The sequence below is a fragment of the Gouania willdenowi genome, chromosome 5 (genome assembly GCF_900634775.1).
Source record: "Gouania willdenowi chromosome 5, fGouWil2.1, whole genome shotgun sequence".
In the NCBI taxonomy this organism is placed as follows: domain Eukaryota; kingdom Metazoa; phylum Chordata; class Actinopteri; order Blenniiformes; family Gobiesocidae; genus Gouania; species Gouania willdenowi.
The window spans coordinates 25,606,807-25,622,355 of record NC_041048.1 but is presented as its reverse complement, the minus strand read 5'-3'; the positions used below and the strand labels follow the sequence as shown (position 1 = coordinate 25,622,355).

The window sequence follows — 15,549 nt, the reverse complement described above, 5'->3', positions numbered from 1 at the left end:
CAAAAGCATGAAAGCAGAAATAAATAACTTGCGCTTAGAGCTCCCGCTAAAGGTCCCTTTTGGTTATGTCACTGTCGTAAAATTTCCGCACCCCCCGCCACCTGCCTCACCCCACAGCTACATGCTCTCCCAAGATGGTAGCAATCGATCACTGAAAAAACCTAATACAACAGTGACACTAAGGGTGCTTTCACACATATAGTCCCATGTGACCATGTGAACAGTATGAGGAAGAGAGACAAGTAAAATAAATGAATGATGTGGGAGTAACACGGAAGAGAGTGTGGAAATGTGTGTGATGTGTTTGTTTGTGTGCTGACAAAGCGGCTCTGAAAATGGTTGGATGGATATTTGTGTGTGTGCTGCCTGATGGAGCGCTGGGTTGTGAGTGCGTATGCGTGCCTGTTGCCGCAACGACATTGTGTGTGATTGCTGTGTGTTGCTGCTCAGCTGTCACTGCATGAAGTTGCTCCGTTCCTCAGACAAAGGTCTTCTCTGCCTTTTTTTGCTGGCTCCGCCATGATATAAGTTTGAGAAAAGTACATTTGTAGACAACCGTGTGCAGCCACGGAGCTGGTCATAAGCTAGCATTAGTTTGTATTGGGCTGTTGGAGGCAGGGAAAGTTGCAAGAAGTGTGGTTTTCTGGCCAGAGACAGAAGGGGGGCGATGAAAGACCCCCCAATCACCCCATAAACACTTGTATTATCCTCACAGGGACAATGAGAAGGATTTAATAAGGTGAAAAAGTTAATTAGTTCTGATTTAATAAGCAAAATCAGAAAGGAAAGGTTGATTAATGTTTCTTAAATAGAAAAAAAATCATTATCATCAAGCAACTAAGAAAATGAGTTAAATAAATGGCTGAACATGACAAACATAAATACACAAATACAGAAATGATTGGCTGACCTTGTTAACTGGATTTATAGGCGTACGACCAGAGCCAGTATGAAGCCTCTGGCGCTCCTCAAATCTTCCAGGTGACCTCTCCCTGCGTACATCCATCAGTCGACCAGGGGAGCGGTCCAGCCGAGGGTCGGCCATGGCTCTTCCGGGGGAGCGTTCCACACGGGGGTCGGCCATAGCCCTGCCTGGGGAGCCCATGATTCGGCTCTCCAGCATCCTGCCGGGGGACTTCTCTCTTTCCAGGGGGCGACTCGGGGACTTGTCCCGTCTAAACTCTGTGCGAGCCTCTCTGTAACGGTGAGGGGTCCCAGGGTCACCGTGAGGATTGGCTGCCAGCCTTTTGGAGATGTGCTCGTTGTAGGAAGGAGGCCCTCGCTTGTTTGGGCTGTAGGGGGAACCAAGGCATACAAACATGGAGGCATGGGGCAAAGATCTCAGATATTCAGCGTCTCAGGTCACAGGCTTTTCTGGCACTGAGGAAGTTGGGCTTCTTGTGTCCAGGGTGATGTTATACAGTATAGTATTAAATCAGATTGGTCACTATACACAGACATCAGTTTTTATTTAATCATTTATTTTCTACAACCACGAAGAAGCATTAAAAATATTTGTGACCAAAACAAACAAAAAATTTGTAACAAAAACTTTAAGATTTGTTACAGATAAAAAATGAAGTCCTCCTCCTGTAAAAACACAAAATCAAAGCAATACAACTTTTTGTAATGCAGATCAAACATATTTAAACACCTGTGTTTTCCACCTTGTGCTACCAAGCTGTGCCCCTCAGTGCCAGCTAAGCCCGCTGACCCAACAACACCAGCATCATGCAGAGTACAATGTGCTTAGGAGTCTCTCAACCATGAGAAACATATTACACAATACAGTAACATTATCACAGTAACCATTTAAATTTAAAAAAACTAAACAAGAACAAAACATGCCTATTGGTTTTGAAAATCAAATTTTTATAAACCCTTCACTTCCTCCGTTTTGAAGCAACAGGTCTCACAAAGATTGTATTTATTGCATTCCAATTCAGGTGGTAGGCAAATAAACTATACCTTCGGTAAAATTACGCAAGCCTAAAATCAATATAATATAATAATATAAAGGGGTAGGATTAAATAAGCCAGACTTCTTAATATCCCTTTTTTGACCGTAAATGTTTTTTTGTGTTTTTGACTTGTTTTGGGAATTAACTTGTTTTGTGGCAGTCTTTTTATTGTATACGTATCGTTTGAAATTTGCTGAATTGAAGGAAAATATTTAATTCTGTAATTTATTTTTCAACTTTCTAGGCAGGATAAAAAATTATTTACTATCGTAATTATATCAGAACTCAATGTGTATGTGAAAGCAAGTTTTACTGTATATGGTCAAGAAAGGGTAAATGTAAATATTGAATTTATTTAGGTTTAAATAAGCTATGCATGCTGATTTAACTAATTCCGTGTGTGAAAGTGCAATCATTATTTTCAAATTCTTTTTGGCTCTTTACAAAACCAATCAAAATGGCTGTGTGTAAAACAGGTAAGACTTTTCATCACTGTGAACATTAAGCATGTCGATTATATTTTTTCTGGTTGTTCTCATAATGTTGTACTGTTATTGTCCTTTCCTGATGCAAATAACATGCTAATGGAACAGAAAATGTTTTTTTGGTTACAAAATATTTCAGCTTCGACTATTTTGAAATTAGTTCCTTATTGCAGATAAAAACATATGTTAGGAAAAAAAAGAGAATTTTTGTTGCACGTTTGTAGCACCATTTAATTTGTATCATATTTGATAAAGTGACCGTGTTCGGAAAGAAGGAAACCTCCAGAGAAAAGGCAGGGTTGAATTTGGTTTGGAGGTCCTCACCTGCGTCCAGAGCCAGAGCGCTGTAGGTCTCCCCCTCCTTCCTGGCTCTGAGTCAGATTCCCTTTGCAGCAAATCACCCTAAGTTTGTTCTGGTAGGACGATGCTAAGTAAATCGCCCCGGAGGAGATGGCTGGTCCAAGGTAACGAGGGTTTGGGATGTCCAGGTGTGCGTACGAGTGAGGCCTGAGAATGAGAGTATAGGTTATTAGGCCTAATGATTATAATGCATTAAGACATAGATCAAAGTGGTTTTAATTTTCTAAGAAATGTCAGCAATTATTTTTCAGGACTTTATCATAAAACTAATTGTGAAGATTTGTACCCCAGGGCTGCGTGTCCTAAGATCTCAATAACATCTAGAGAGTTGAAGTAGGTCACAAACAGATAGGGCTCCCGATAGGCTGAAACAGCAAAACACAGATCAGCAACATTCCTAATGCCGACCACGCCATTAAAGAAAGAAGGTTTACACGAACCAAAAGAAAGAGGCAGGCGGCTCCACTTAATATCATCACTTCTACTTCTGCGTCCATACGAGTCCACAAACACACCAAACTCTGCAAGATATTCAGAATGTCATGAACCAAGCTAAAAAGCAACACACGAGAAAGCATGAAATAAAAACGAGCTTCTAACCATGAAAACAGAGAAGGTACTCGTCCTTCTGTGGAGCTGTGGTGACCTGGATGATGGAGATTGGGAAGCTGTGAGAAGACGCAGCGAACACGGCAGACGCCAGCGTCACATCGTTTTTATCCAAGAACTCTGCAGAGACAAAGTGTATTTTTAGATGTAAAACCACTGGAATAGATTTACATATACATATGGTTTGTAACACCACTCCAGTGTCAAAAATTGGTATTATATAAAAAGATTATCAACTCTGTTAAAGAACGTGACTGACCTTCCAGAACGTACTGCTTCATCTCAATCTCGTAGAACTTGTTGGTGCCAATGATGATGCTGTAACCGGTGAAGTGGATACAGCTGCACGGCTCTGATGTTTCAATCTCCTGGAAATGCAATCAAAAGAGTAACAAACCATTAAAAAGACAGAAAAAGATACCTCGATCTCACAACTTTTAAAGCTCTCTTACCTTTCTGATGCAAAACTTGTTGAGGCTTTCATTATGTCGCAAAATGGTTATTTTATTGGGCATGGCCGCACAAATGCAAGTCCCATTATCAATCTGCATGGACGGAACAACAACTGTGATCAGTCAGAAAACTGAAATGCGAATGCTGTGATGCTCAATTGTTGAACTGTGGGTTGTGCGAGTGATAAGCAACTACACACACAAACTCACCTTTCCTGAGGAGAAAAGGTGACATCCTTTGACAGTCTCAAAGATGAAGGGGTTGAGATCGGGCTGCGCTGGGAGATGAGACTGTGATAAAGACTGTTTCACCTTCTTAATCTCCACCAAACACAGGGCCCTGTCTTCTCCTGAGTGACACATGACAACATTCCTTCAATGCAAAGTGTACACAGGTATCTATAGCCCCAGAGGGTTAGTGTACACTTTATACGATTATGTTGCACATTCCAATGTATTGTCTGTAATGACTGGTCATTGTGTAAACCTGCATACACTGACCTGTAATCATCAGCAGTTTATCAAGCTCTTTCAGTATCTGGATCTGGAAGACGGAGGTCAATCCAGGAATGTGTGTCAGGGAGTTCTTTATGACGTTCAGTGCGTACAAACCCTCCTCAGAGCCAACCAACACAATCTGAGAAAAAAATACATGAAAGAGCATCAGGTTGAGCTGTGGGCTGCTGCTGTACGTGCAGCAAATTAGAAGGATTCTGAATATCAGCTTCTCATGCTGGATTTCACCCTCGTACTTGGTCAGTGAGAGGCAGAGTACAGTTGATGTCCAAGCGGTCGTCACCTTCAAGTTTTAGTAGAGAATTCCCAAGAAGTTTCTATGGAGACAGAATACAGAAGCAAAGAGAGATGAACTAAAAATAGAGGTGAGTCCAGAAAAAGATTAATAAACAATATCACATTAAAACAAAACAAAACCTTCAAACAGCATTATTGACAGCTAGAAAACCTATTTGTCAAATGTTTTGGCATTACCAATTTCACATAAACTGATCCAGCCTGATCATATCCCTCTTTAGAAAATACAAAGCATCACAATCTTTATTCTTTGTCACACATTTTATAGTTTTCAGTCTTGTGTGCTTTTTCCAAAGCAGCATTGGTTAAAAACTGACAAACAGAAAAACATTTAGATTTGCAAACGTTAGTGTTTGTTTTACTAACTGTGGATTTGTTAAAAAGAGGCTCCAGAGTTGTATAGGTTTTAGTGATTGCTGTATGGTTGTGTAAAAACAGGCTAAGAAAGAAACTATACAATTTCATCCCTGCAAGACATCGAGTTTTATGTAGGATGGATTATTGATTTTTATACTTTTATACTAACTTTAAGCAAGCAAGTAATTTATTTATTTATACAGCATTTTTTGCAGATAAAATCACAAAGTGCTGTACAGCGCTGTGGGGAAATTAATGCAAGTGCAAAATCATTATAGCATAATAAAACATGGTTGCATATACATCATAGGAGCATCATCATTAAAGGATAAAAAAAAATAATTAGAGTCTGATTTAGTTGTTGGGATCTTTAGGAGACCAGACCGGGTCTCAAAACTAAACTGGGAGCCAGTGCAGAGCAGAAACAATGGGGGTAATGTGGGATGTTCTGGGAGCACTGGTTAAACGTTTGGCAGCAGCATTCTGTACGAACTGGAGTCTGTTTAGGATCGACTTGTTTAAACTAGTGAAAACAGAATTACAATAGTCAATGCAAGATGATATAAACGCGTATATGACCAGTTCCATCTCACTTTAGAAATATTTCTCAGGTGGTAAAAACACCAAATTAATCGATTATAAAGTTTGAGGCTGTAGACCAACATTTATAGACACCACACAGATTAGTAAATAGTTAATTTGGCTATATATCTACAGTAGATTACTATTTCAGTTTTTTCTCTCTTAGAAGTTCCAGAGTTTTCAGTCCCAAAAAAATCCATTCCATTAAAACTACCAGTAAAAACTGGGTAAATACCACAGAGCTAGAATATTTACCCAAAATGTTGCCAAAAACAAAATCTGTTTGTCTAGTAAGGTGATTTCACGCATAATCCAGTGCAAGGAATGCTGAACATTTTACCACCTGCATTTGTTTTGTTTTGACACTAGCTTTCACATTGCATGTGGACCAAAGCTGTCTGGACTGCCAACGTCAGAAAGCTACAACAGCTGGCCAGGCAGATACAGTTCCACATCTATACTCAAATTTTCCAAAGAGAAAGGTACTCCTATATACATTTATCTAATCTACAATACAGCACTGTGTTTGCATGACATTGCCCTGACGAGCTGTTCAAAAACATTCTCAGGGTTTGTAAGAGAAACTATTGTGTTGACGATGATGAAGAAGTGAAACAGACGAGGAAGAAAGCGATTCAATGGCTGTAGATCCAGGATCCCTCGATCAGATTCATCTGATCATCTATCATTGCCTTTTTCAACAATACCATCATCAGTCAGAAGAGCCGTTATTTATCTTTAATCTCTGTGTGCATGTTTGTGCAAAGCATGAGGGATTTAAACAAACACGTCCTCCACCTCAGCTGCACACAGATCTGCAACATTTTGTTCTTTTTTAATCCTGATTACCAACGTAAACAAAGTAAACTTGAAGGGGCTTCACTGCAAAGATAGAAGCTGCTGTACCACTACATGTCATCAACCCATGATGCTTTGCAGCAACTCATGATGGCAGATCACAAACTCTATAAAGGCTGTCTTGAAAAGACAATAAAATGAATATGGTGCATATTAAGGTGTTTTAATAGGCCGAAATAGTGAGTTTTCACACACGCTTACAATGAAGTAAACTCTGAGTGACCAAAAACAGCTGGTGTGAAAGCACCCTCCGATGTTAATTGCTCAAATGTAATGCGTTTTCAGACAAAATGCTATTTATTAAACCTTAGAAAAAGTATTAAAAATGGCCCACAGCCAATAAGCTCGGATCAGTGCTTTCAGTTTTGTAAAGAGTTTAGAGCTTGTAGACACATTTTTGGCAGAAATGTTTATAAGCACACAAGCACCAAAAGGAAATGTCTGAACACTAAAGCCAAAATCACTCAAAGCATAAAGGCATATGTTTGCTATATTTGAGTAAAGCAGTCTTAAGAAGTCGATAGCCTTTGCAGAAGCATGCATGACAACATAGGACAACAGATCAGTGGTGCACAGCAGTCCATTCCCATCCATGCATTCTGTGAGAACATGTGTGAAGAATTGTGTTCTTCAGGGACACTCTTGTGTGGACGTGCTCTACGGAGCATCATGGTCATCATAAGCATGGACATGTAAAACTACTGCATGCTCAGTCCGTCGAATGACTGAAGCTCAAGCGTTCATGCAGCCACTTACTGTACCTGAACCAGTGGGGATAGGTTCTTCTGTCTTTTAGAAACACCTGCCTATAACATGATCCACACAACCCATGTGAATGAAAATGCACACGCACAGAATACCCACATGTAAAAAGACGATGACAAGTACATACAAGACGGATGTTGAGAACATGCAGAGAGAGAAACAAGAGGAAGAAAAAGAAGTGAAGGCCATAGCTGATGCTTAATGAAGGCAATCAACATTAATGACCCCAAACAATACAATCCAGCCTAAGTTATTGTTTGAATAGTAATCATCTCATCATATCCACACAGGATACTTACAGCATCGGAATCCACCTTTTCCCTGGAACCACGACTACCAGCAACAACAGACTCCAGTACCGCCACCCAACGCTGCTTGTCAGGGAAACTGGGAGCCATGAAGTACAGGGACTGGCCAGGCCAACATGTGGTGTGAGGATGAGACTCTAGCTTCAACACGTAGGGGATGTCTAAATACACACACACAAAAAAGATTAGCCAATGTAATCAATATCCCAATGGCAAACAATGTTTTCCTATTTTCCTATTAAAAGGAGTAACTATGAAAACAAACTTTGTACCGTAATGATGGTCAGGTTTGTGTTTACCAGTGGAGAAAATGAAATCATAAACTGTAAAATGTGTCCCAGGATTGGGAGGAACAGAGCAGATACCTGACTTAGCCGTGTTGATGAGCTCTGAGGCTCCAACTGCTCCATGTACAGTCACCTCTCCATCAGGCAGACAGAGCTCAAACTCCTCCTCAGCCTTTATACAATCTAAAGAATATCACATTTCATTAGATGCAATCTATTAACACATAGAGCGAAAGATTCACAACACACAAGTGCATAGATTTCATGTTTCAGAGGTTTTTTTTTTTTAATTTTATTAAATTATTAGGGATGTAAAGATTAATTGTGAGGCAGTTAAAAATCAATTCAAAGGTGTCACGGTTCACATTGATACTCTGAAATTGAATCGCAGTACTTTTTAACAGCAGAGGGCGCTATCTATTTAGAATTTGAAATTCAGGACGCACCACTGTGTTTTAAATCAGAAGTGTGGAAGCATTTTTGGCTTCCCCAAGATAAAATGAAAGAGGTGAGAAAGAAAAAACATGTGAAATCCAAGGTAAGAGGGGCACACAGAGAGAGAGAGAGAGAGAGAGAGAGAGAAAGAGAGAGAATGAAAGCCATGATTTGTTTATTTATTTGATATGAGATTTGTTTTAAAGTCCAATTGTTAATGTAAAAAAAAAAAGAAACTATTATCCAGTTTTGCATAGTTTACTGTAGAGCCAGAATAAAATGAATAGGCTTCGTCTTCATTTGTACTACTTATTTATTTCATTCAGGATTTATTTTAAAATTTAAATTGCATTGTTTTGCAGAGTTTATCAAGGGATTCTTTCGACAATGAAAAATAAAAGAAAATAGTCCAGTATTTTTTTTTCAAAAAAAAAAAAAAATATAAAATTTTTTTCAGTCATCATTTGTCTACAAATTAAATTGTGAGAGAATCGTATCATGAACCCAGTATTGTGAATTGAATCGTATCAGGAGTTGAGTGAATCGTTACATCCCTATAAACTATTGTAAAGACTGTAGGTGCAGACCTTCTCTGGGCTCAGCATCATAAATGGACAGTTTGGTCCCATCAAGCACCACGTATTTCCTCTCCCATCCCTGCTGACCTCGCTTAGCATTTCTGGATGAGCAAAAACAGAAGCTTCAAAACTCTAAACATTAAGAAGCATATTTCCAATGTAGCTGTGGAGTCTGGCACTGGCTACCTGGGCTGTTTCATCCACCCCTCCAAGCGTACATGTCCACTGGCCTCTTTGACCTGCAGTGCAGGTGAGTTTGCCTTCTCTCGGCACAAAGCTTCTGAAAAGTGAGTGGCATACTCAGCTGGCAAACCGCAGGTGGCCGGGAGACATGGAGAGCATTTAGGATGACACAAAGTGTGGCACTCTGAAATGGGACAGAGAGGAATGGGCCTGCTTTAAATCTGTGGCTCACAGTTTCTCTACGATTTTGAACGGCAAAATTTATTTCCAGTTAAATCTGTTCACATTCGTATTCACTAGTGCATAATACAAACCTAGACAGGTGGCAGCCTGCCGTCCAAAATGCACAGTGTCCAGGCAGACGGCACACTTGGCAGCCCTCATGTTGAGGCCCACTGTGAAACGATGAGGGATGTTGTGGTGCATTCGTTCTTTCACACGACGACCAAACTCTACCGGTTAGGATGGGAAAATAAAACGTTTTAATAAATGCAAGAACAGAACAGAAGAAAGGGGAATGATAGACCACGCTTTTAATCGTAAAAGTCTTGAGGTGTAGAATTATGACTGAATAGGTTCTGATTTGAAGCGGAATGTTGCAAAATGATTTTAAATTATATTCATGTGGAAATTTATTGCATAAATGTTAAAGTAGCCAATCAGAATCAGGTAGCGCATGCCAAGCATGGAATGTCGTTAAATGTTTCTGAAATACTGTAGCTATCACAAGTTGTCTAAAAATGTACTTTAGAAACAGTGCTGTAAAGAATTCATTAAAACCTCGGCCCTTAGACAATGACAGGTGTGTGGGATGACAATAAGCGTATCTGTACACAGCATGGCATGCATGTACAGCAGATGCGCTGATGTATGCAAGGACACGCCGTGGTGACTGCTAACTTACTTTCAAATGTGACCCTCCTCTTTTCTGTGAGGAGCCAGAGAAAAGAGACAGAAAGGAGAGAGCAGTCTCACAATAACTGGGTGAAAGCCAAAAGGGGACAGTACAGAGCCTGGATCACAAAGCAGATTTAGCTTTCTCTTTCTGTTTAATGGCAACGTATCTTTTCACCTCATACTAGGAGCATAGTCAAAATATTCTCACTTGTAAATGCAATAATTTTGGATTGGACAGAATCCACTGAATAAACTATTTTACCACTGTTTACACAACATGTTTTATTGGCGATCGACTTTAACAAAAGTGGTTCATAGATTTGTGATAAAACACAGTCTGAATTAAAACCAGGCCAATACATTGTAGCTTTACTTTGTGAAACAGGCCAAAGCAGGATTACATTGTTGGCTGGATAAACACAGTGAATAAAACATAACACTGATTCTTTATAAAGTCAGCACATGTAAGAGATGTGAACTCAGTCCTATTTTTAAACATATGAACATATGCCATGTGCTTTTATCCAGCAGTTTGAAAACTCAGAATCCTGCTTTGTTACATTGACTATTGAAGGAGAACATACAAAACACACCACATAAAAACACATGTAACAAGGGAGTCTATTTGTTAGCACTGATTGGAATGCTCCAATAAGGAAATGTGTACATCCTCTAAACAGTAGGTCTGGTTTTCTGTGCGTGTGTCAGACTCACCTTCAGGTGTGGACGTCTCCTTGCTCCGTGTGGAGGGGTTCAGTAGGCTGCTTGGATTGGGTTGATGCTCTGGGGACTTGACAATAGCTGACATGAGGATTTGATGTCGAGCCTGGGCTGGGGTGGTAGGGGCCATATGCTCCTGGGCTTTAAAATGAGCCGCTGCAATAACACCAAAAAGGAAGAGCGAGAGTGATACTACATCAGCAGTTATAAGGGTACAGTTAGATTCAGAAAAACTGAATTCAAACATAAGGTGTAAAATAACAGAAATAATTTATTGTAAAAGTGTTGGACAAAGTCAGAAGAATCGAACCTGGTACCTTTTTGTTGTGTGCCAAACATACCAACACGCCTCGTCACACTTTAAGCTCTAAAAAACCTCCTGAAATATACCATCAAACTAGGGGTGGGTGATATGGAAAAAAAACCATATCACGATTTTCTTTGTAAAATCACAATCACGATTTTCTTCATTCAGATCATTTAGACTATTTTAAAGTTATTTACCATAACAACAAAATAATTCACCAAATTAAAACCATCGCCCTAAAGGGATAAAAGATCTTTTAAGTCAGGGTCATTTTCACACATTTTTGAAAATGTATGTAAGCAATTTATCAAACTCGTTCCAAGTACAATTAACATCAAACAAAAAGGCTGACATGTTCTTTTTGTCACAGTCTTTTTACTTTTCTTAACAAAAGTGGTGTAGTATTATCAACAGTTGCTGCATAACAGAGCAGCACTGTTACAGCACCTGTTACAGAGCAGCACCCATTACAGCACCTGTTACAGAGCAGCACCCATTACAGCACCTGTTACAGAGCATTACAGCACCTGTTACAGAGCAGCACTGTTACAGCACCTATTACAGAGCAGCACCTATTACAGCACCTGTTACAGAGCATTACAGCACATGTTACAAAGCAGCACCTGTTACAGCACCTGTTACAGAGCAGCACCCATTACAGCACCTGTTACAGAGCAGCACCCATTACAGCACCTGTTACAGAGCAGCACCCATTACAGCACCTGTTACAGAGTAGCACCTATTACAGTACTTGTTACAGAGCATTACAGCACCTGTTACAGAGCATTACAGCACCTGTTACAGAGCAGCACTGTTACAGCACCTGTTACAGAGCAGCACCTATTACAGCACCTGTTACAGAGCATTACAGCACATGTTACAAAGCAGCACCTGTTACAGCACCTGTTACAGAGCATTACAGCACCTGGCTGAGCAGAATGCAGACGTGCTCATCATTCTAGGGGATTTTAACAGAGCAAATCTAACCCACAAACTTCCTAAATACAGACAGTATATAAAGTGCTCCACCAGGGGAGCTACCACACTGGATCTCTGCTACACAGTAATAAAGGATTCATATCGCTCTGTCCCCCGTGCAGCTTTGAGACTCTCTGTGTGATTCACCTCATCCCGAGCTACAGGCATAAGTTTCAATCTGCTAAGCCTGTAGTAAAGACTACTGTAGAGGTGAACAGAGGAGTCAAAGCAGGAGTTACAGGACTGCTATTACTGTACTGATTGGAGTATTTTTGACTATGCATCAGACAATCTAAACAAATTTACTGACACTGTGACATCACACATCATCTTCTGTAAGGACATGTGTGCAGACCAGGACCTTCTGCACATACAACAACAACAACAAACCCTGGTTTACACTTCAACTTAGGTTGCTGCGTCAGGCTAAGGAGGAAGCCTACATGAGTGGACTAGGCTTGGGCGGTAATACCGTATACCGTGGGGTCATAAAAATAGCAACGGTATCAGTTTCAATACTGTCATCAAAAAAAAAATGCAATGCATGGGTCCATCCCAGGTGAATTAATTCTATAGTCTGGAAGCGGAGTGATGGTTCGCTCAGAGAGGCAGTCAGCAAGGATCACTGCACACTGTGCGTGCTTGTAGCGGGGGAGGAGCTGATGGCAGCAGCAGCTGATTGGGACAGCATCTACAGTGATACATGTATTCATGTCAGAGTCTCTAAAACACCTGAAAAATCTCCAATAACACAAGAAAAAGTCCATACATTTGTCAATTGTCTATATTGAGAAAAAAAGTCACTAAAAGTGTTCAGAAAATATACCGGTAAGGAAGGTCCAGTTTTGGTTTCAGTTTAAAAACGGAGTGGAGAGAGCTTTCTACGAATTTCAGCTTTCACTCCTTGAATAAGCCGACATTCTGAGTGAACTCATGATTTAGTAACTCCGTAAGTTGATCATTTAAACCGTAAAAGCGGCGCTGTTAATGATAAGTGCTGTAAACATATGGCCGGAGTGAGAAGTAAAAGAAGCGATCAGTCTTCTCCGCTGTCACTCGGCTCCATAAACAAACAAACAGACAGACAGACAGACAGACAGACAGACAGACAGACAGACAGACAGACAGACAGACACACAGACACACACAGACACGCATACCCACACTCGCATTCGGTGTGAACGCACACTGAGCCTTATGTCATATTTTTTAATTAGTCCCAGTAATACTATATACCGCAGAAAAATAGGGAGGCGGTATAACAGTATCAAAATGTGGATACCGCTCAAGCCTATTGGGGACTGGGACCTGTTTAAGTGCTGAGAGTAGCTAAGAGGTGCTACAATGAGAAGCTAAAACAAAGATTCTCAGCTAACGACCCCTCAGAAGTGTGGAAGGGTCTGCGCGAGGTTACCAACTACCAGAAACCCTCCCCCGACCCGGTAGGTCACAACAAACTGGCTGAAGACCTGAACATTGCAGGTTTTCACACCCACCCACTAGCCCAGGGGTCTGCTACCTTTACTCTCAAAGGAGGCATTTTCCCTCATCACATCTGGATTAAAGTCCTCCCAGAGGCCAAAAAAAAACCTTCTCAATGCAGACAATACAGTGTATTAAATTCTATACAGTTAAAATTACATAGAATAATGTTTGATTTAATTTGTTTTATATTGATCATGTAAATGGCAATTTAAAAACCATTTAAAATACAATAAAATAAATTAGCATCAATAAATAAAACAGTATCTTGCATCTTCAAATTCTTAGTATCTCAGTTTACATGAACACAATGTTATATAAAGAAGATTATTTTGTTGGTTTATTATCTTACCAGGGATTTCAAACTTAAGGTTAGCCAAAGGTGCAAGAAAAGTTAATGGTCTGTAGATAATGCAGGAGGTGAAGTAAGAAGGTGCTGAGTCACTGCACAACATTATGTATTTTTAGGTTAACAAATTGCTATACCATGATTTTATTTGTCATTAATCATTAATATCCTCTGTAACAAAATAACAACTCTTTATTTCAATATTTTTTAAAGCTATAGGGAGCCATTACAAAAGAGTCAAAGAGCCACATGACTCATAAGGTTCCAGAGCCACAGGTTGCAGACCCCTGCCCTTGCCCATCAGCATCAGCTCATCACTCAGACTCTGCCCTTCCTGCTCCGCCCACAACCCCCTCCCCCTTACCCTCTGACCCCCCACCGACCCTGAAGATCTGTGAAAAGGTTGAGTGCCAGCTATTCAAGAAACAAAAGATCAGAAAGTCTCCAGGACCAGACGGTGTGTCCCCCTCCTGCCTGAGTCTGTGCTGAGCAGCTGGCTCCCATCTTCACACAGATCTTCAATACATCACTGGAGCTGTGTGAAAAGCCCTCCGGCCTCAAAAGCTCCACTATCATTCCAGTCCCAAAAAAACCTGCCATCACAGGACTCAATGACTACAGACCCGTCGCCCTGATGTCTGTGGTCATGAAGTCCTTTGAGAGATTGGTGTTGAGCCACCTGAGGGACATCGCAGGACCCTTGCTGGACCCCCTGCAGTTTGCCTAACGGGCAAACAGGTCGGTGGAGGATGCAGTCAACATGGGACTGAACACACAGACTGCAACGGATAATCAGGTCAGTAGAAAAGATCATCGGTGTCAAACTACCCACCATCCAGGACTCATACTAGTCCAGGGTCAGGAAAAGGGCAGGTATCATCACTGCAGACCCCTCTCACCCTGGACACAATCTGTTCCAACTCCTCCCCTCTGGCAGGCGTTACAGATCACTGTATACCAAAACAACCCGTCATAAGAACAGTTTCCTCCCCCAGGCTGTCACTCTGATCAACCCTAAACAGTCAAAGAGTGTCAGACCTGTTGCTGTGAAATAACCCTACAATTAAACTATCACTGTGAATGTGCATATACTGTAAATATATTATTTAATTTAAATGTTCATCTACGCACACTCGTCATGTTTACTTCATCTTTTTTCACTACTCACCACTGCACGATTATTATATTATCTTATTACATTATCCTATTTAGTATTGTACATATTAGTCTTTAATTACTGTTTATACTTTTTAGTTAATTGTTATTTAATGTTTACATTGTTCAGAGAGAGCACAGTTCAAGTCATATTCCTTGTGTGTTTACCATATATGGCCAATAAAGATGATTCTGATTTATCAGTTGAGGTAATACACTCATGTTAATAAAATCTTACTTTAAGCAGTCTTTTGAACCCCTCATTCTACTAAATGGCCATAGGCGATATAAACTCCATTTATTTTCAATTTTTTCAATATAGTTTTACAAGACAAACAATAATGGGTTATGGAGAAAAATTCCACAAAAACCCTTTTATTAATCACTAGCACTAACATTTTGTACCACTTTCGACTTTCTCCTTCATTAAGGCTGAAATGTGAAATTCTGTCATGATGCTAATTACATTCACGACGCTGTCCCTTTAACAAAGTGTGCAAACAGCCCAATGCTGCGCCGAGCCTTATCGCTCTGCTGCTGCAGAGAGACAGAGAGTTAGTTACAGAAGAGTACTTCCAACACTCAGAACTGATGACGTTTAACAGACGACAGAGAGACATCTGTACTG

The 15,549-nt window shown here is 40.4% G+C and overlaps 1 protein-coding gene across 3 annotated transcripts in view; it reads right to left on the bottom strand.

Moving 5' to 3' along the window:
- Positions 1–15,549, bottom strand: part of cita (citron rho-interacting serine/threonine kinase a) — a 54,049-nt gene that overhangs the window by 4,257 nt on the left and 34,243 nt on the right. For 2 of the 3 annotated variants that reach the window (XM_028446455.1, XM_028446456.1), the window contains exons 32-47: positions 10,645–10,806; positions 9,348–9,485; positions 9,037–9,217; positions 8,860–8,951; positions 7,916–8,020; positions 7,542–7,711; positions 4,620–4,700; positions 4,369–4,504; positions 4,078–4,217; positions 3,868–3,960; positions 3,675–3,783; positions 3,407–3,535; positions 3,247–3,327; positions 3,093–3,171; positions 2,771–2,953; positions 911–1,292 (exon numbers count right to left, since the gene is read on the bottom strand). In XM_028446455.1, coding sequence (XP_028302256.1) covers positions 911–1,292; positions 2,771–2,953; positions 3,093–3,171; positions 3,247–3,327; positions 3,407–3,535; positions 3,675–3,783; positions 3,868–3,960; positions 4,078–4,217; positions 4,369–4,504; positions 4,620–4,700; positions 7,542–7,711; positions 7,916–8,020; positions 8,860–8,951; positions 9,037–9,217; positions 9,348–9,485; positions 10,645–10,806 — 2,261 coding nt within the window. Of the gene's footprint in view, positions 1–910; positions 1,293–2,770; positions 2,954–3,092; positions 3,172–3,246; positions 3,328–3,406; positions 3,536–3,674; positions 3,784–3,867; positions 3,961–4,077; positions 4,218–4,368; positions 4,505–4,619; positions 4,701–7,238; positions 7,284–7,541; positions 7,712–7,915; positions 8,021–8,859; positions 8,952–9,036; positions 9,218–9,347; positions 9,486–9,937; positions 9,962–10,644; positions 10,807–15,549 lie in introns of all 3 variants that reach the window. The other variant, XM_028446454.1, reaches the window with a different exon arrangement.